Here is a 20849-nt window from a genome sequence, read left to right on the forward strand (position 1 = left end):
TGTCCACGGAGTACACCATAGCACGAAGATGCCTCACAAGTATCGGAGCATTATGCACATTAGAGCAGCTGATCACATGTTGTCACTGAACAATGAAAGGCTTGTCCTCTGTCTTTGGTGCCATTTAGGCCACCGCACATGTAAAGTAGATAAGGGAAGAACAAACGGAATCTTTTGAACCAGTGTATCCATAGGTCACATTGATCACCAGCCATTGAGATTAACTTCTTAACGAAAATTGGTTATTTATATCTTCGTTTATTTAAATTGCAAAGATGTGATTATGCTTTGAGGGATTTCGATTGAATAAGTAGATTTTATTTTGTTAAAATTCGATTAAAGGCAATCATGCACTGAAGCATCAAAAAGGATATTGTGGGAATTTCTGGTTCCTTTTCCCTCGTGTGTTTGTGAGAAGTGTTTTGTAATCTTTTGGTGTTTTAAGTTTTTTTTCCTCTAAATTTAATTACCTTCAAATCGTCCTAATAAACCTTGAAGCTTTCTGAAAACTAGGTACACCGCACAGCGGGTTTCACCTCAGAATGTCCTACTTTTTAATATAAATCCCCCAGTACTGCACCAGAGCTGCAGAGATTTACACATTATATATTCTCAGAAACAAAGGTTCCTATCAATATGTCTCCTTGACTCCACTGACTTACCTGTGTCTTTTCATGTTTTGTCTGCAGCTAAACATTTAAGAGAGTTTGAAAAATAAAGTTGTGAATCACACGCTGGCCTTACACCAAGTCGAGAGATTACACTCGGTACCCCTTTAAAACAGAGAAAAGTTCAGATTGTCTGTCAGCAGCAGCACAGCGGGCAGCACGAGGGCCTTGTTTTGGCACCGTGAAGCGTGTGAGTCATCTGGAGGGGAAGAGAGAAAAAAAGAAGCCAGGCAGTCATACGGAGAGAGGAGGAAGCGCGATCGAGGTCAGGATGACTTCTCTGTCTGGCCGGCCTCCACTCTGGGGAGGGAGCTCTCAGTCCAAGCTGCAACAGTGTGTGTGTGTGTGTGTGTGTGTGTGTGTGTGTGTGTGTGTGTGTTTTTCTCCCACAGCTGTCAGGATGTACGGTACAACAATTAGAGGCAGACAAAAAGGTGAACTCTGATGGAGGCAGGAGGGAGGCTGATGGTTGGAGACTGGCAAGGTGGGATATTGGATGAGATGGGCAGAGGCGATGGAAGAGGGATTTCGCACTGACGCTGGAGGGTGAGGGAGAGACGGGTTCAAAGAGTGACTGACAGCATGATAGATTAAAGGGCTGAATAAGTGAGCAAGGCTCGGAGACACTGTGCGAGTGCTAATGATTGACTGCATGCTAACAGGTGGTAGCAGACTTGGACTCAAAGCTACATGTGTCTGCTTCTGTGTGCGTCTGAGTGCGAGTGTGTTTTTGTTGTCGTTGACCAGTTGCTCCCGGGTCGTACAGTACACACAATATCTTCTCTGTTGTCTAACTCCAGACAGCCAACTGCAAGACTCTCTTGACTGTGCGCGCACACACACACACACACACACACGCACACACGCACACACGCACACACACACGCACACACACACACACACACACACACACACACACACGCACACACGCACACACACACACAGTAGCTCAGCCAGGCATCGCCTGCAGCCACACTCTCCTTCCCACCACTGCCTCCCTCATTCATCTTTCATTAGCCCAGCTCACACAGGAGAACCCCCCCCCCCCCACTCGTCTCTCTCCCACCACCTCACGTCGCTCCATCTCTCTCCCTTCTCTCACTCTGTCTAACCTCCTCGCCTCTTCCCCCCCTCTCGTCTTATCTTGGTTTCTCTCGCACGTAATCTCTTTTGTTTGTCTCGCTCGTGTCTTGCAATCTGTCTTTTTGGATATCTCTCCTCCCCCTGTCTCTCTCCCTCGCTCGCTGCCTCCTTTTGCTTTTTAGTCTTTTCTCATTCAGCCTCACTCCCTCAGCCCACTCCCCTCCTCTCTCTCTCTCATCCTCCTCCCCGTCCTCCTCCCCGTCCTCCTCCATCACTCTCGGCCCTCGTTCCCCGTCTCAGCCTCGCTCTTGCACATTCTCACCTCTTTATCGTGTACTCCTTTCCTCTTCCACTCTCCTTCCTGTGCTGTGCCGTTTCTCTGACACTCGTCTCTGCACCCCCCCCCCCCCCTTCCTGTCTCTCTTTCTCTCTCTCTTGCCCGCTCTCTCTTTCTTCCTTTCATTTCGCTCTCCGTCTCTCCCTCGGTGGAGGGGAAAGGCTCTTCGCCTCTAATTGCGGCTGTTCCGTTGCCATGGCGCGTGTTGCTCAGCGCTGTGAGGCGCTGTGCGTGTTTGTGCGTGCGTATGTGTGTGTGTGTTTGTGTGTGTGCGTATGTGTGGCAGGCAGATGATTGCTTGCTGCCAGCTCTCGTTTCCCGGACGCCGATCGCGTTTCTTTGCAGCAGCAGGAAAAAAAAATGAGACGCCAGAAATAGCCCCCCTTCACACAGACCCGCTCACTCTCACCGCTGTGCTGTCAGAAGAACACACACACACACACAGGCAGGCTGACACACACACACAAACACAGCATTTCCACTCCACCTGACATCCTCAATGCATATGACCTAGGTTATACTGTATGTACACACCTCTGTGCATATGTGCAGGTGAGCCGTGTGTTTATATACATCTGCGTGTGTCCGACTTCCTCTATGTGCATTTATGTGTGTGTGTTTCCTGCGTCTCTAAGGAGGTTGTGTGGGGAGTCCTGATTTATTTCACCTTTAATGGGAAGTGAAATGAATGTGAGCAGCAGCTGGTCTGGTCCTTGGAGATACAGCAGTCAGCTAACCCAGAAAACAGGCAGCGCTGCTCCGAAATGGCCCTCACTCCGATGGGCGCCAGGACGCTCCACGAGCTGCTCTGTTGGTTTTATTTTAAGCAGAGTTGAGGTGTTTAGTTGACACCACTTGCTCAGAATAACCTCCAGGTTCTTTTTATCTCAACCCTCGGCCAACCCAACTGGTGGTTTCCTTCCTGTTGCAACTCTTCAAGGAGTTGTTGGAAGGTAAATGGAGACAGATTACTGGGGAATAAACCTTGCAACCTCACGTTGCAAAAGAGGATAAAAGGGGATTATAACCAGATTTGTGGACGAATCTCCATAATCATCTTCTGCGGTTCTCACTGGGTTTTTTAAGGTGGAAGAGAAAAAGTGTGTGCTTGCTGCTTTGTTTAATAAAGCTAAAATGCCTCTAACCTGTCATTTAAATTTTGACATTCACAGGGGAACCAGGCAATAAACCTGAAACTTTGCAAAAATCAAACAAAGTAGTCCACAGCCATGTCGGTATATTTCATTCGTTAATTAGATCCGCCAAGAAGGTTGCGTTTTTCATCCCTGTTTGTTTGATGGCTGGTTTGTCTGCATTCACACCTCACACCTTTAATGATGTATTCCACTGTATGCACCCAGCGGACTCATTCTTATGGAGAAAATGGATAAATGGCGAATTGAAGTTGGATGTGTGGATTCAGATGAAGAGTAGCTAATGGTGAATTGGTAATGTGAGCACACTTTGGCTTCAGTAAGCAGATTAAAATAAATAAATTTAAAGCTGCTGGAAAATAGCGCTTACTTCAAGAAGAAAAACTAACAATTTGTTCCATCACCTTAAACACTGACTTTCTTACAATATGATGCGTGCGTAGCAAAGAAAGTTGTAACAACGCAAAACCCACAATAGACAATGGCAAGCTGAAGGGGCAGTAGTCACTCCATAAACCAAAGTGTTGTAGAAAGAATTGAAGCCATAAAATATTTTTACTGTTCATGATTTTCTCATTATTGTTCGGTACAAAAAGAAGAAGAAGAAAAAAAAAATCCCCTGCAAAGAAAATCTTGAGCACAGATGTGTTCAAAAGATTCATCGCTCTCAAAGAAACTGTGACAGTTAATCGTGATGTGACTTTTAATAGTGCTCAGACCTAAATAATATTGAACAGATCATTTAACAAAAACCAAAAAGGACCAGTATGGCTACAATCGTTTCTTGCCTTAATCTCAATGGTTGTTAGTTAGTTTCTTGTCAGTAAAGACAAATTATGCTTGTATACCTCTAACTTTAATCACAGTGTCTGACCCAGACAATCTTCTGCTGCTCTCTTCATTTGTGAAACACAAACTCCAGAAAATCTTCACACCCAATTGTGTAGACCTTTTCTGCAGTTCATGAATTAAAAACATATTTTGTACTTTATCTTTATGCCTTGATGCCAACTTGTGTTGGCCGTGTGACAGGATTAAACACAGCATTGAACAAAGTATGTATTTGATTTATATTGTCAGTACAGTGTAGATACTGTATCTGTGTGGGAATTGTTGTGTGTTTGCCTCTTGTGTAGTCACTTGGCTGGTGTCACCGAGGCTTGTTCCTTCAGGGACGTGTGTGGTGCTCATCTGGTGATGTCACAATATTGGCAACGCTATTGTGATGTGATTAATGTGGAAACCAGAGCGGTGGTATTACCAAAGATTTCTCCAGATCATTATCTGTTTAAATAACTGGAAGTTGGTCTCATCCTGTGACAGTCACTCCGAGATGAGCCACTGTTCGTGTAACCACAACACAACAGTGGCTCTTTTCTTTAAATGGTTGGTTTTGTATTTTCCTTCCCTGCGGGTCACAAGCAAGTTGGGGATGACTTTCTCGACCCTGAGGTCAACCACCGCGGCCGTTTAGTTTACTCTGAATGCCCAAGCCAGGAACAGCGCACTTGCGGAAAACGCTGGGAGCCGTGCGCGGTTTGATTGTCTCGCTAACAGATCAATAAAAGACATTAGTGGCAGGCTAACCCGGCGAGCAGCACTAATACAGGGTTAATCCAGGGTTAATGGCTGAGCAGCATCATTCTCCGAGGCAGCCATTAGTTCGCAGCCACACCACACAATATCAGGTTCACCTCCTAGTCATGCCCCAGGCTCCCAGCGAGATAGGCACATGGACGGGAATTGAAAAGAAAGGAGGATCACCCTCATGAGTCAAGATGAAAATGAGATATCCAGACAGACGAAAACCAATGCAAAGAAATGGGAGAGTTATTGTGGAATGGGTGGCGGCGTGTAAGGAGCGTGCACGGAATGAAAAAGAAGGAGAGGATGGGTCGGGGAAACTGTGGTAAGGAGAAGCAGGAAACCGAGATGAGAGAAAGGGGAGAGAAGGAGAGGAAGGGAGTTGAGCGCTACACTTCTCCCTGTCCTTGTAAAGTGCTGCGTGCTGTCGAAGCGGCAGCCAAGAATGTGTCAGCCCAGCCGTCTCACGCTGCCTAATGGGCTCTTAAACGCTGATATAAAGCTCACTCGCTCTTTCACCCTCCCCTTTTTCCTCTCTCTCTCCCTCCTTCTCTTTTTCTGCCTCTGCTGTTCGCTCTCATTACCTCTCGTTCTCACCCTGTCCCTCACTCTGTCACTCACTTGTCCTCTCCTTCTTTTTCTCTTGCTCTGTCTATCACACCCTCTCTTCCCTTTTTCCTGTTGCTGTCTCTCCTCTCCGTCTGACTTCTCCTTCAATTACTCCGTCCTCACCTCCGAAGCTCTCTCGCAGGTTGTCTCTTTATTTACAACTTTTTTTTATAGATGAACTCACCACTCCTGCCTCTCCCTTTGTCTCTCTCTCTCTCCCTCCAGGCTCCACAATGCCTTCTACCCACAGGATCCGTCCTTCTCCCTCACCTTGTTGCACGTCCTGTCGGCGCCACTTCACGGCTTGGCCAATGCCTTTGTCTTTGGCCTGGATCGGGATTGGTGGAGTCTATTGAGCCCCACAGGCCTGCAGGTACAGCGAACTCAGGCTATGTCTTGCCATAATTGCATCAACGTTTTGAAGAAACATTTCCTGTTGCACGTTCTTTTCCAAACAAGTAAAAAACATTAAGTACACAGACACTGACTGGAATGTGTGTTAGAAGAAAAAATATTAATATTTTAATGTGATTGTACTGGGAAGGGGAAAGTCAGGCATTCACCAAAGTTGTTACACTTCAGGTTTGACGTCTGTAGCAAACACAGCAGATGTAGATTTAGCGGACATGATTGTCATTAAATGTCTTGGAAATCCATCCTGTAGTTATTGAGATATTACATTCTTGACTAAGTGGTGGATGCTGCCATCACTAGAGCGACGTAGCATCACTCTGACAAACTGATGCGGCCAGATTTATTACAGATCCATCCTCTCCCGCTTTATTGACTCCTCTCAGGTCACAGGTGTTGAACCCTGTCCCAACATTCTTTTTGTATGTGCGTCTCAACCATTATCACGTAAATGAAATTTCAACTTTATGTCTCAGACCAGACCCTTGGACCATAATGAATACAAATGGTAGAGCCAGAAAGCTGACTAATAAAAACAGATGGACAACACAGTCAACACAGTGAACAGTTAGAAAAGGATTTGAAAACCACCCATCTCAGCATCTGGTTAAGAAATTGTTGAGTCATTGATGTGAAGTAACAACCATGTGAGCTAATGTTTGGAAGATGAGTGAAATCACCTGACAGTCTACCATATCGTAGGTCGTACGCCCACACGATGTGTTCACTTGCTTAGTTTTAGCTCCGAAAATCCCAGCACAGGTCGGGAAATTTCCACAAATCAGAGCCAGGAAGTCGTTTTTGAATCACTTCAGATTACAAGTCCTTGACCATTAGTGAAAAAAATAGGCTGGATAGAGCTAGCATTTTTTATAGCGATCTCCTGTGATTTAACATTTAAAACCTTTCATGCTTTTTGAGCAGTTTTTGATCACTAGAGGGCAGAAAGACTCCAAAACAAACATGCAATGACAAGCATCTACTTGCTGTTATGTCACCCGTCATGTGGTTGTGACATGTTAGCAAACAACTGTCGACCAAGTGAAACAGAGGAATATGTAGATGCCACGTTAGCGTGTGCTTCTGCTTACCATTTCGACGGGAGTCCGATATTCTCTCTCTGATTAGATAGCCTCATGTTTTCTCCACTTGTCTCCTGTTTCATGTCGAGCATGCTGTGTGCAGTTAGCTTGTGTTAGCGTCTGTGCTTGGACCACTTCCAGTTTTAGGTTTGTGTGGGTCATTATTTTCTTGAGCTTTCTTCCCAGTACGGAAAATAATTACTTTGGAAACAATGAGCTGAAACTGGCCGGGAGCTGGGATTTGTGGTTTTGTTTATACCAGCTGAATTTCCATTTAGATTCTGTGTAAATTTTGCAGAAATTTCAGAAAATCTGAAAAAGCGAATGAAAAACAAGATATGCAAGTGATGGTGCTAATTGTTCAGTTTTCCCAGCGAAAAAAAACAATGATGTAAGCTTATCTTTATCAAATACATTTTTATTCAGCGAACGCAACTTTAATTTAACTTTTCAATTCAGTTTTATTTGTATAGCGCCAAATCATAATATACATTATCTCAAGGCACTTTACATAGACGGTCAAGACCTTAAAATTGTATTCACATAGAGAAACCCAACAGTTCAGTGGAGGAAAAACTCCCTCATTAACAGGGAGACACCTCTAGAACCAGGCTCAATGTGGGTGGTCATCTGCCTCCACCGGTTGGGGTGAGCAAAGAAAAAGGGGAGGATAGTGGGGAGGTGGAGGAGCGGGAGAGAGAGATGTTTGATGTTTAACGCACATAATCATTATCTCCCTCGGCCAGTGTCTTGTGCTTTGGGTTGCACTGTTCTTTTTAGAAATGTTTTTTCTGATATTTTCTCTCAAGGGTTTTATGCGTAAATTGAAAAGGTGCCCGAAAGCAGAAGGATGGAATTACACTTTGTTCTTTTAAAAACATGTGAGCAGTGCAGCAGCAGGAGTCTTCACAAAATAACAGAGCGCTGCTGTGTGCTCGGACACTTTTCAGTGCCCAGTCGATATAGTTACACACATAAAAGGGTGGAAAAGAGATTTGGAGCCCGAAATTACAAATTGTAGTTGAGCGCATAAAACGTACATCAAGTGCAGCGTAGACATCTTCACCCATTAAAATTAAAGCCAATCTGTTCAGTGAGATGCACATTAGATAGACAACTGTGCGACATAGCTGAAATGTGTCTGGTGTAAACAGGGTAACTGCAGCACTCACATTAGGAAGAACCATTTCGGCTGAAACAAGCAGTCGATCCATAGAAGAATTCATTGGCAACAAGCTTAATAATTGATTTAACACTGAAGTAATTTTTCACGAGGGAAAAGTGATAAATCCACTGACAATGTTGAAAAGTGAATATCTCTCAGTTTTGGACAAGTGGTCAATCAGTTTAGTGGCCGATGGAAACTACGAACAGCATTTTTCATTTCCTGACGGTTCATAGATTTAGTGACAAATCAGAAGCTTAATCAATAATAAAACAAATTGTTATTTGCAGCCTCTGAAATATTTCTATTGTATTTGTATTTCATAACCACCTTGTTGGAATGTAGAATTCAAGCAACACTAACACTTTTTATAAGTATCAGGGCATTTTCTCACCTTCTTTGTTTGGTCTGGACCTTCAGACTTTTCAGTTTAGTCCAAACCAAAATAACAGGCTTGAGATGCTCAGGAATTTTGGTGCAGACCAAAAATTTTGTCAGACTAAAAGGACATTTACTGGACGCCAGTTCCTGCCATTCTACAAACCAATGAATGTCAGTAGACACAGCCCAGGTGATGACGACAGGACGTACATATGTCACACAGAGTTCTTTAATGCGTCCCCTAATTTGTATTGTGAAACCAAAACTAACCAATGCTAGAAACGAAAATGAAATTGATTTGGACTTTCAGGTGTGAAAACACCTTTAGTTAACTCATGAGCTATTTCCTCAGAAACTCAGTCTTTTTTTAACCCGTGTTTTGAGCCTTCTGCTTAAGTGCTTCAGAATTTATAATAACGCTCCTTAACTCTCCAAATTAACTCGTACTGTCTATCACAGGTGTTCACACATCACCCTATGCAGGAAAATAATTGTTGGCTCTTGTACCTAAATCCCCTTATTTCAAGAGTCAAATTAAAAACCCACTGACTTTATTTTTTTGAGCTTTTAGGGAAACAGAGACACGATTACCAGAAGGAGGATGCTTTTACATTTGAACCACAAACCACATTGGTTGTATTTCAATAAACACCACAATCAATACAGCTCCCAGCAGATTTGTCTCAATCTACAAACATTGACAGTGTCTGTGGATATGAGCCGGACCTGATATTGAACCACGAGCAAAACATTCTCTGTGGTCTTGGTTCACGCGCAGGCAAACACACACTTTGTCACTTACTCACTATCACCAACCGCCCTGATAACGGGTCAGGAGCACAATGTGGAAGAGTGGAATGTGCGGTATGACCTTCAACCCAAATGTCAATGTTGCACTGTGGTGAGTCGGGAGAGAGAGAGAGACGGAGGAGTCAAATGGAATCTCAATGTGTTCGTAAATCACATAGAAAATGCTGTGTGTCTGTCTGTGCGTGTGTGTGTGTCTGTCTGTGCGTGTGTGTGTCTGTCTGTGTGTGTGTGTCTGTGTGTGCGTGTGTGTGTCTGTGTGCGTGTCAGAGAGAACGAGACAGAAGGTGAGAAAGAAGACGACAGAGAGAGAGAGAGGCAGGCAGACAGACAGACAGACAGACAGAGAGAGAGAGACACACACACATATTCACACACACAGAGGCGGCATGTGTGGTCGTGCTCTATCGTGACTAACAGCTGGTTGTTATTCATCTTGGCATGCGACTCCCAGCAGCCCCCACACATCAGGTGTGAGATTGGCTGGGGAGAGGGGGGTGAGGGAGAAAAGGGGGAGGCGATGGTGGTGGGTTTGTAACAGCATCAAAACATTCATCTCTCAACACAACGATTCCGTGCTTTCTCACCAAACCTGCCTCCTCCGGCTCCCTCGCAGCCGCGCTCTTTACCTGCGGTGCTTTTAGAGACGTTTAAAGGATCAGTCCTGAGATTTCTTTCACTGTGTCTTATAATACACTTCTCATATAGGCTATACACACACTGAAAGGTCGTCTTCGTACCGGACCTGAAGTTATCCACCCCTAACGTGACTTCTAGCTCAAACTCAACAGTCATTGTTCTAGACTCGAGAGATTTTCAGACATTAACAGAGAACGCATCTTGAGGCTGCAGGAAAATGTCCGGAACATTCAGGTGAAGAGTAGCATCTGGGTAGAGCAGGAGGCAGGACAGGACATATATATATTAACCTGCATAAAGCACACGGCAAAGTTTTGTATGACTGCGTCTTCCACATGTGCGACACCTCCTTTTCATCCTGAGATATTTGTTTTACTCCAGTTTTGTGTCTTAGAATTTCTGGACATTTTCCCTGTTGTATTCTCACGTGGACTCACATTTTCCGGACATTTTACTTGGAGGCTGGCAAGGAAAAAATGACATTTCTAGAGTTCAGTGCATGTCTGAAAGCAGGTCTGGCACTGTGCCCGTTAATGGCTGTTTCCCCACAACTAACCAATCAGATCTTTGTAGACACGATTAAATATTTAAACATCACCGTCCTTCCGACAGTTGCTTCCCATGAAAAATGGCAACAGAAAAATGTGGATGCAGCTGTACAGGCTGTGATTAGTCGACTAACAGAAATAACGTAAATCTCCACATTTTTATTTGTTTGCCGCTCCCAGCAGCTTTCAATGCAGCTTCCATGTCATTTGAAATGGCAGTGGTGGGATGGATAGGTCACTTGCTACCGATTGGTTCAGACAAAACAAAAAACCCCAACAAGAAACAGGCTTGTTGTCAGGCTCACTGAAATAAGTGAAACAAAATGGCTATTGAGTCTGATAATCAGGCTTCTGCGCCTGCATGGCTTCGTAGATAAGGATAGATTTCACTGACACTGGCTCTGCAGCAGAGAAGACATTGGCTGCTGGGGTTAGCTGTTTGTAAGAGCCGGCTCACTGACGGACATATACATCCGTCTACGTTTCTAAAGAAGAAACTTTGAAGACTGTTCTGCTGGCCATTTTACTATTCTCAAACAGACAGAAGACTGAACAGTGTTTCCAAATCATTGCAGTCAACTTAAAAAAATTTAAAACAGGCGTAATACTCCGATACACACACCTGTGTGTGGGAGTGTAAAGCATCTGTGCATCTTCTCTCCAGTCAAACAGTGACCAGCTGCCTCAACTGCCAGTCGCGTTTCCCATTCACTCCAGCAGACAACATACACGAGTGAGTGGTCTGTCACGATGGTCTGTCACGATGGTCTGTCACACAGCGCTCCGGAGTAAGAGCCTAAAAATAGTTCCCCTCTTTTTTATTTATTGACTTGAGGATTGAATCGTGCCTCTAAGACTTTTGAAAAATCAGCAGAATCTAAAACAAGATAAGACTAAGTAGACTGTTCCGATTTTAAACCTGTTGCGTGTATACAAGGATTTTACTGCATCCGGATTACTACCTGCATGACCCTATTACTGCCAGGATCCTGGTTTCTGTGTGCATGTAAACATAGCGCTGCCTCTCCGCCATGTACCTCTAGTCCTCCGCTGTTGTTATTTCTCTCTGTTCCGTGGCTGTCTTTGAGTCGTCTTGTCCTCCCTCTCTCTGCCTATCTCTATCTCTCTGTACTGTATGCACGCCTCTTCTCCCTGCCTCCTCTGTTCCCTATACCCTGCTACAGCATTTCTGGCATTTATCTCATTATTTCTTCCGCTCTCCTTTGTGTAGCATTTCCCTCCCACCTGTGTGCTCCCCCCACCACCCCCCCTGTTTCTCTCCATCCTTCCCTGATATTGATCTGCATTCTAGCCATACAGCTGAACTGCCTGTGGCTCTGCAATGAGCTCACCTCTTCACTTCTCCTGCGTGTATGCGAGAGTGCATGCAGGAAAAAAGCTGTTCCCGTTCTCGTATGTCTCAGCATCACTTCATTCTCAAGGCCTTTTTGAACAGGGAACCCACTGTATTGCTGCAAAGACGTCCCGGCTTTGCTGGTTTACATGGAACATAATGCTGCTCCAGTGTGTGATTTTGAAGTCGCATGCTGCCACAATGACGGCATAATATGCTGGCATGGTATTCAGGCTCTAACGTTTACACAGACGTGGATCTGGCTCTGTGGATCTGGCTCTGTGGCTATACCTCCGCTGCTGGCTTTCAGGAGACATAACGTGCTTCTTCAGTTTATCTCTCCTCTGTGTTATATTGTTTTTTCGTGAAAAAGTTAAAAACACTCCCCATGAACTGTCATTTATCAACAGTCAAATTAAGTTGTTGTTTACATTTTTTCTGTCACTGATTAATTTTATACCCTACATGTTGCCTGTTAACCAGACAGACGCTCCTACACTACTGCAATGCGACGTCAATCAAATCACGCTTTTTACAATCACAGGCTTGTCGAACAAAACCAACATTAATACAACCTGACATCTATATTGTGCGATTGTTTGTTTTAGTATTTGAAAGGAATGAGTCGACAAGATTACAGTCAACAGAGAGTCTTTTGTCTCATCGTCATTGCTGTACAGCTGCCAAGCAGGTTTTGAGTTTTCAATAAGCTCTGCACCGAAGGTTTTCTCCTGTCCATACAATGCAGGCGTTTAGACCGTGAACAGTCGTGAGTTAAAGCATGCACGTTGATTTAAATCCCGGTGAGAAGATGAGATAGTCCGAGTAATAAAGCCATGAGTTTGAACAACAGTTTATTATGCTGTGACGAGGTTTTACAATCCTGTGAAGTTATCAAGGCAGCAATTATTGTACCTTATAACACAATCACATGACTCAATATAGCGTTCACAGCTCCAACTTATCTACCAAAGGTTGAGCCACCTGCAACTTTTTTTGTCAGATAAGCTTTTATTTTATTTATTGTTCGATGAGATGATTAACCTCCTGCTTCGTTTACAAGTTCACATCCAGAGGCTTATTTATCGTCAAGACGATATCTGCAGGACTTCAGGATTGGTACAGACCGATCATTAAATGAATGTAATTTCTGTTTGCAACCGAACTTGCTTTTAACTAGTCTGAGTTTACAAATGTGTCTGTTGATGTATTAGTGTCAGAGCAAGCAACACAGAGAGAGAGAGAGAGAGAGAGAGGGGGGAAGGAGCCAGGAGTGAATCGGTGCACTGTGTTTGACTATGGAACAAGATTTTACCAATCTGAAAAAGAAAATTGAGATCATTCTGTGTTGATCAGTGTTGATATTGTGACAGTGGCCACATACAAATCAGTGTAGAGTCGACACGTTGATTTGACATTTATCTGCATTCAGACCTAAACTTAGCGCTGACCACTTGTGTTCGGATCACTCAGGACAGATTTTAATGACAGGTCTGAACAGGGGTCTATGTGTGAACAGAGGGTGAATTGCCATCAGCACCAGCATTCGCCAGATTTATTAATAAGTGGGTCGATGCAGCAATTGATGGATGGACAGAGCAGAGAAAACATTTTGGGAAGCTTAGTGTGAACATACTCTTTACCCCAGCACAGATAGTGAGTGTTCATTTCTAACCCGCTGTGTTCGTGTCTGTGTCTGTGTGTGTGTGTGTGTGTGTGTATGGTTCTAGCTGGCTCTGCAGTCGCGGCTGTGTGACAGGACTCGGATCGGAGAGTACCACCCCGGGGCTGTGCGCTACACACAAGCTGACCTGGTCGACCTCAGCGATGACGAGGATGACGATGACACCAACGTGCTCTTTTACTCCCCTGACATGACCCTGAAAGGCCGAGTGCCCTGAGAGAGAGCTGCATAGAGGGACAGAGAGCGAGTGAGAGAGGAGACAAAAGAGCTGGAAGGAAGGAGGGTCACAGCCAGAGAGAAACGCAGCAGATTAGAAACCGAGAGGAAGAAAAAAGAGGTAGGGAGGGTATGGAAGGGAAGATTGGGGGGACAGTCAGGCAGATAGAAGCCGGAGATGAGCTGTCAGGTTCCATTATTAATCCCCATCCTTTACTATTTAATATCCTAAAGACACACTCACACACACACACACACACAAAGACACACACTGTGCAGAGCAGCAGCTCCCTGCAATGCTATCAACCAAAAGGAGTGGCTCTAAAGATCCTCCGAATGTTAAAGATATCTGCTGCATCCCGAAGGTCTTAAACCGATTTCCCTCTCTGCGTCACCTTCTTGATTCCTGTATTCTGCTCCTGTGTTTTGGCTAACCACAAAAAATGAAGGGAGGAATAAAAAAACATAAAGGACGTCTGAAAGGCAATCATAACAAGGTGTTAGTTTAACATTCGCAGCAATTACCTTTTCACTTCTCTGCAGGAGATGAGGTGAAAGCGGGCCTTTTAAAAAGCACCCCGTGTGTCAGACATGAAAGCATCTACAGCTACACGTAGATTGATCCCAGCACTGAACTACTTCCCTGCCAATGAGCGAGGTGCAGTGGAAATACAGAAGGGTTTTAAAAAACGTAAACATTACCTGGTAGTACAAAAAGTCCCAGAACACCAGTGGTGGTTGTAAGGAGCCTCTCCCTCCTCAGACAATATTTGTTTTTCTCTTTGTATCTGACTTGTATGTTACTGTTGTTTGCAGCTTTCGTAAGTTTTTCTTTGAAAAGCTTGTTTTGTATTTTTTATGAAATCCTGAACTTCTAATGTAGTATTTATATAATAGGTCAATGTACTGTATATCTGTATATATTTGAGTATACACTCTATTTTTGTACGTGCCTTGGACTGGAATGTGAAGAAAAGACTTCTCTAGGTCCAAAAACCTGCTGCACTCACATGACAAGTCGAGGAAGAGCTTGATTCAATATGTAGCCTTAAGAACAAAGTACTGAAAGAAGAAACATTTTTCTAGTCAAATAAGAACCTACACACACACAAGCTGTTTTCAGACATGAATATTGGGTCTGGAAATGTTCCGGACATTCCGTTTCACAAATGAATCATGCAGCAGGAGATTGTCTGGACCAGAAATTCAACTGCGGAAAACTGTTTTTTTGTTTAGAGCCCATTGGGTCTTATCGACAGGTTCTTGAATCTCCTCTTCCCACAATTTGACATCTTCTATGTCTGTGGCTCCTCTTTTTCATCAGATATCCGTATTCTTTTTGTTTATTCCCCCTTCTCATCTGTCATGTTTTAGAAATGGCATCAACACACCCCCTCGCTCGTCGGATATTTTGCCGATATTTTCCTGCTTTGTTCTCGCTGACATTTTACTACAGGGGCTGGCAAGAAAACTCCCGGAAAATGTCCGGAGTTCAGTTCATGTCTGAAAGCAGCTGTAGACATTAGACATACAGTACATGCTTCTCATTAAATGTCCCCGTCAAAAACCGGTTGGAAAAGAAGACACGTGACACAACAACAGCCTGTGATGCTTTGTCGCCTCGTGGCTGCTGCCGTTGAGGGGACATAGCTGAGGTGAGAGTGGCAGGATAATAGTCACTTTATATTCAACCTATAGCCCCATGTGGTCCCCCCCCCCCCCCACGTGTAGGTGGTTTCATCACTGTCGGTGCACGCAGCTTGCTGTCAGCTGCCGCTCTGACGAGTTGAACTAATGAACCGACACTTGACCCTTTTTACCCTTGAGTTGTTGAACTTTTCTGCTGGGCGTCAATGACACCAGAGTGCAACTTTGGTTTGCAGTTCACAGAGGCCCACCGCACTCACATGTACTGTGCCCCTACCCCTCTTTTGGCACTGTTGCTCGTTTTACTTGACTGCGCACTCCATCAAATAAATGAGCAGGAGATACATTTCATAACAAAGCTCTGGCTGGGCGTGTTTATTTCATTTTCACATTGATGCAATCCCTCATTCCTTCATGCCTCTGCCCTGGCTCCTGTGGAAAAGTGTGTCCGTTTAAATGTGTGTGTGTGTGTGTGTGTGCCTGCACGTGCGTTAAGACATCCCTTAGACCGAGGGTGCCCAGATAATGGTTATTAATTATTGGTCGGACCCTGCTGCACCCCCTGCCGTCTCTCCAAATCTGGTTAACTGGATTTTGATTAATGAAATGTGCGCGCATGTCCTCCAGAAAACCAGGCTCTTTTCCTACACACACACACACACACACACACACACACACACACACACACACACGGCTCTCACACAGACGTTTGAACGTTTGGAGCCCCTCACCCTCCTCCATATAAAGCGCCTGGAAAATAAGCGAATCTCCCTGTCACGCAAGAAGAATTATTATTCCCTCCTCATATCGTCGCATGCGCCGTAATTGGATACAATTTAACACCCGCGGCCCACGGGCATGTCGGCAGGCGCGCTGCCTACTATTAGCTGCTCACCTCGCCTTGCTTCGCCTCCCTATCATTTGTCAGATCTGTGTTTGTGTGCTGCTGCTGCTGCTGCTTCTGCTGGTGTGTGTGTGTGTGTGTGTGTGTGTGCGTGCGTGTGCATGTGTCTCTGTGTGTGTCTGTGCATGTGTGGCTCGAGAAACCGGAGCCATTGTTGGAGTCCGGCCATGACCTAGCTGTGACGCACAGAGGGAGAGGGAGAGGGGAGAGGAGGAGAGACGGAGAGAGGCGACAGCAGCAGCAGCCCAGACGCTGAAAAACAAGCCGGAGCTCTGTCACCGCGCAGCGAACAGCGAGCCGGGCCTGATGGCTGTGTCCCCTGCGCAGCTTCCACCTGAAGTCTGCGGTTTAATAGAGCCCCGGCAGCATTATGACGCAGGGATGTGGTGGAAGGTACAAAAAAAAAAACACCTAAACTCATTTTGCAGTAAATATAATGCTGTGGAGGAGGTTAATGAGGAGATTACAGCCTTCATGAATGATGTCCTGAAAGTATTAATAAATGCGTCAAAGTTGTGCAGCCCCGTACATCAGATGATTTAATTATCTAGTTTTACTCCAGGCTGTTTGTATTGAACCAGGGGTTTATAGCCTTGCAATATATGATTAAAAAGAAAGTGTGGAATGTTCCAGTTTGTGCCAACAATCAGCTGCCCATTAAGTATTCAGAGAATCCCTGATATAGAGATGGCACATGAGCAAATGCAGATGTTAAAATACAAGATTAATGTCTTTATGATGTCACATAGATTTAAGATTCAGCCTTTTACCTGCAGTCGTTTGTCGTCAATAAATCCCATGAAAGACTAAAAATGCTTGAGCGCCAACTGGGAATTTAGATGCATTAATTGTTTTTAAAAATGTAGCCAGTATTACTCAGACAGGACTAAAGAGTGCATCTGGTGTCCTCCTGGTTGTTTATGGCACCAAATGCCAGGTTTCCTCCAAATAAACCAACCTGAGTTCATCATAGAGAAGGAACGTAGACCAGTGGACCGTGCATGGGATTTATTTCTGTTAAGAAAAACATCTTTGGACTTGCATTTGTCTGTTTATTCTAAGGAGGGTTTTTTTTGGCATTTTGCCTTTGCTTTAAAGGGGACGGCAGAGACTGACAGGAAACATGAGGTTAGATCAAGGGGAGGTAGACATGCAACAAAAGTCCCAAGTTGGTTTTGAATTGAGGTTATTGCCAAAAAGTGGTTTACATGTGTCACTTCTCTTTGGGGACTGTGCACAAGAGCATTTTCACAAGAAAAGAAATGGCTTAGACTAAATCAGTCAGACTAAATAACTAACCTTTCAGTGCTGATAACATTGATGAGGCCCTGGACCTTCAGGGGCCCTCAAAACCCCCAGATCAAATCTTTGTCACATAGGTTTTTGGTGGCCGTAAAGCCCCCACGTGTGTAAAATTCAGGTTTTAGGAAAACACTACGCTCTCAGTGGCATTTGCCCTGGGCCCCTTAACAGGTTAATCCCACCACTCAGTGAGCAGTTACACAACCGCTACAAAAAACAGATAAAAGTTAACTGCTGTGCAGGGGCAATCCAACAGCGTAGGCAAAGCAGGCAACTGCCTGGGGAGCTCAGAAGAGATGATGATGTTAATTCCTAAGCAACAACAGTTTTGGGGGAAACCCCTTAAAGTGTGATATCAGCTAGAGAAGACAATGCTTGGAAACGAGGCCCCATGCCTGTAACTTTTCGCCAAATGCTGCAGTCTACATATAGGTGAACGTCTACATATAGGTGTGTGATATTAACTACATATGCACTCGATGTTGGGCCCCCCCAGGTCCCTTTGGCCTTTGGCCCCCCAAAGTCCTTTGAAACGCTCCTGCTGCAATGTTCTGTAACTTGGTAGCTCTTGTGACCAGTGTCCAAACAGACACAGTAACTCTGTAAACGTCATTAAAATATAAAAATGCAGGAGTCACATGACTTAAAATCCATATTTTCACAATGTTAAAATGGTTTATTCTATAATGAAGAGGCTGTCCATGCAATAACAAGGCATGCTGTTGCCCCTCACACTCTTCTTGACTGATCGTCACCAAACAAATAACGAAATTCAACATTCTAACGCTCAACGTGCCTCTAGGTTTATCATTGGTGCTCATTCTGTTGTTGTTTAAAGTGGTGTCAGTTGATGCGGTGTAATTGTTTTCAAGGCCATTTTCTTTGGAATCAACATTTCAGCAGTTTATGCAAATGAGACATAAATTAGTCAGATGTATTTTTCATTGTGTGTCCTAAAGCTTGGAAAACAGAAATCTAATATGAGGCCGATCTGACCATTTACATTGTAGGGACGTTTGGGACTAGATGCCACTCTGGATCATTTTCTTTAAATATTAATATTATCGTTTTGTTAGACAGACTCAACCATTTCCCTGTATTCAGTTCTCTAGCCAGAAGAAACACTCATGATAAATTCCCCCTGTGAATCCCCCTCCACCTCACAAATGTTTGACATCAACAACCACATTCTCTGAACGTATAAAAGTAAAACACGGTTCCACATAATGTTTGCTGATGTCCTCTCCCTATATAATTTACTATTAGCAATTATCTGCAGTTTAAATGAATTTGAAGAATAATAGAGGAATTAATTGTGTTATGCCAGGAAACAGTCAAATCATTCAAATTCAAGGTGACATATTCGTGACATATATATATATGTGATATTGTTTGATTTGACCCACAAATCTAAATATTTAACTATGATTTAAGATAAACGAGCACCTCCTCACATTTAACATTTAAGAATCGCATCGATCTTTCTATCAAATAATCAATTAGGCCTAATTGTTCCATCTGTTGTCTAAATATTTAGTCGAAGCCTCCGCTGCGCTGCCATCCTGGCTCCGAACAAGCTGCGTATTAGTTTCCAGCCAAGTTCTGAAATAATCAGCCTCAAAAACACCAGAATCAGCATCGAAAACCATCGTGAGCAATTTATGTGTCATCGCAGAAAAAAAACAGCCCACGTTCTAACAGATATCACCGAGGACGCGACCTCAGCAAATGTGACCCTGCGCACGTTTACATATCTCGTGTTTAACGTCCACATTTCCCCGCATCCTGTCGAACATCAGCTCGGCTGCAGCAGCGCTGCTGCCGGAGCTGTTATCGGAGCGCAGGAGCGAGCGGAGCTCCGCGAGCGCCGAGAGCTGCGGTCGAGCTCCGAAAGGGTTAAATTAATCTCTCGCTCGCTCTCTCTCTCTCTCAGCGCACACACACACAGACACACGCAAACACACGCACAGACACACGCACACACAGGCTGCCACCGCCCCAGATAACAGAGGGGCGCCTCTCCCCAGCCAGCCAGCCTCCGCTAATCGCAGTGGCAGGAGGGGGGAGTGGAGTGCCGGCGGCCTCTCACAGCGCTGGGCTTTTTATTGACGCTGCCTGCCTCTCTCTCCCTCCTCGTGTGTCTCTGTGTGTGTGTGTGTGTGTGTGTGTGTGCCTGTGTGCGTGTGTGTGTGTGTGTGTGTGTGTGTGTGTGCGCCTGTGTGTGTGTGTGTGCGCGCCTGTGTGTGTGCCTGTGTGTCTCTTTGTGTGTGTGTGCGTGCATGCGTAAATTTGTGCCTGCGTAAAGTGTGTGCGTAAATGTGTGCGCAACGCTGTGCGTGCTTGTGGGTGCGTGTCAGAGCGAGAGAGCTATAAAGAGGTGTATGTGCGTCTGCGTGTGCGTGTGTGTGATGTGTGTGTGATGTGTGTGCGCTCCCCGCCAGCAGCGGAAAGCAGGGAGAGGCGGGGAACTGGGAGGGTGGGTGGCGAGGTTATGAGCGGAACTCGACAGAGGCCGACAGACGAGAGAAGGAGGGGAGGAAAGAGGGGGAGGAAAAGAGAGTAGGGAGGGAGGGAGGGAGGGAGGGAGCTTTCTTGTGCTGCGCTGAGAGCCGCCACCGCTTCTCCTTCCTCTCAGATAAGGCTCGTTTGAAGGTTTTAGTCTTTATTCTCTCTAAAAAAAAAAAAGAAAAAGAAGGAAGGAGAAGGCGACGGAACGTTTCTGTCCGCGCGGTTTGCGGCGGAAAAAAACATTTATGATCCACAAGGTCGTGGATGAGACACGCGTGACTAATCCCGGCGCTTATTTGATTTAACGCGCGCACTGATTGATTGCATCGACGGATTTAGCAGCCTATTGATTAGGGCTTAATCTATAGGTCCGTGTCTCTCAGCGCTCCAATAATTGCCCTCCCTCCTCCTCCTTCCCCCCCTCCCCCCTCCTCCCCTCCTCCTCCTCCTCCTCTCCAGCAGCGGCAGCAGCAGCAGAGTTTGGCTCGGAGCCACTCTCGCCCTGCCGCGCCAGCCTGTAATTATCCCCGGTGAGGCCGCGCTAACGCAGCGTGGCGCGCCTGTGGGGAACCGGTTAGCCCTACAACACCGGCGGGGGCTGCATGAGTGTGCGTGCCCGTGCGCGCGCGCGTGTGATTCGTTGTTGTCTGTTTGTTTGTTTGTTTGTGTGCAGACGCAGATTCCAAGTCCTCACGTGAACCTTTAGAGATATGAAGTTTATAGAAGATGTAGAAAATCGGTTGAACACTATTGATACGAGTCACAG

The 20849-nt window shown here is 45.1% G+C and overlaps 1 protein-coding gene across 3 annotated transcripts in view; it reads left to right on the top strand.

Annotated features, from left to right (window-relative positions):
• LOC109637898 (cyclic AMP receptor-like protein A) overlaps positions 1–15727 on the top strand; it is a 43966-nt gene extending 28239 nt beyond the window's left edge. For all 3 annotated transcript variants that reach the window (XM_020100564.2, XM_020100563.2, XM_069533244.1), the window contains 2 exons: positions 5661–5808; positions 13553–15727. In XM_020100564.2, the coding sequence (XP_019956123.2) occupies positions 5661–5808; positions 13553–13578 (174 nt within the window). In that variant the 3' untranslated portion in view covers positions 13579–15727. The remainder of the gene's footprint in view (positions 1–5660; positions 5809–13552) is intronic.
• Positions 15728–20849: the final 5122 nt, after the last annotated feature.

The sequence above is a fragment of the Paralichthys olivaceus genome, chromosome 10 (genome assembly GCF_024713975.1).
Source record: "Paralichthys olivaceus isolate ysfri-2021 chromosome 10, ASM2471397v2, whole genome shotgun sequence".
In the NCBI taxonomy this organism is placed as follows: Eukaryota; Metazoa; Chordata; class Actinopteri; order Pleuronectiformes; family Paralichthyidae; genus Paralichthys; species Paralichthys olivaceus.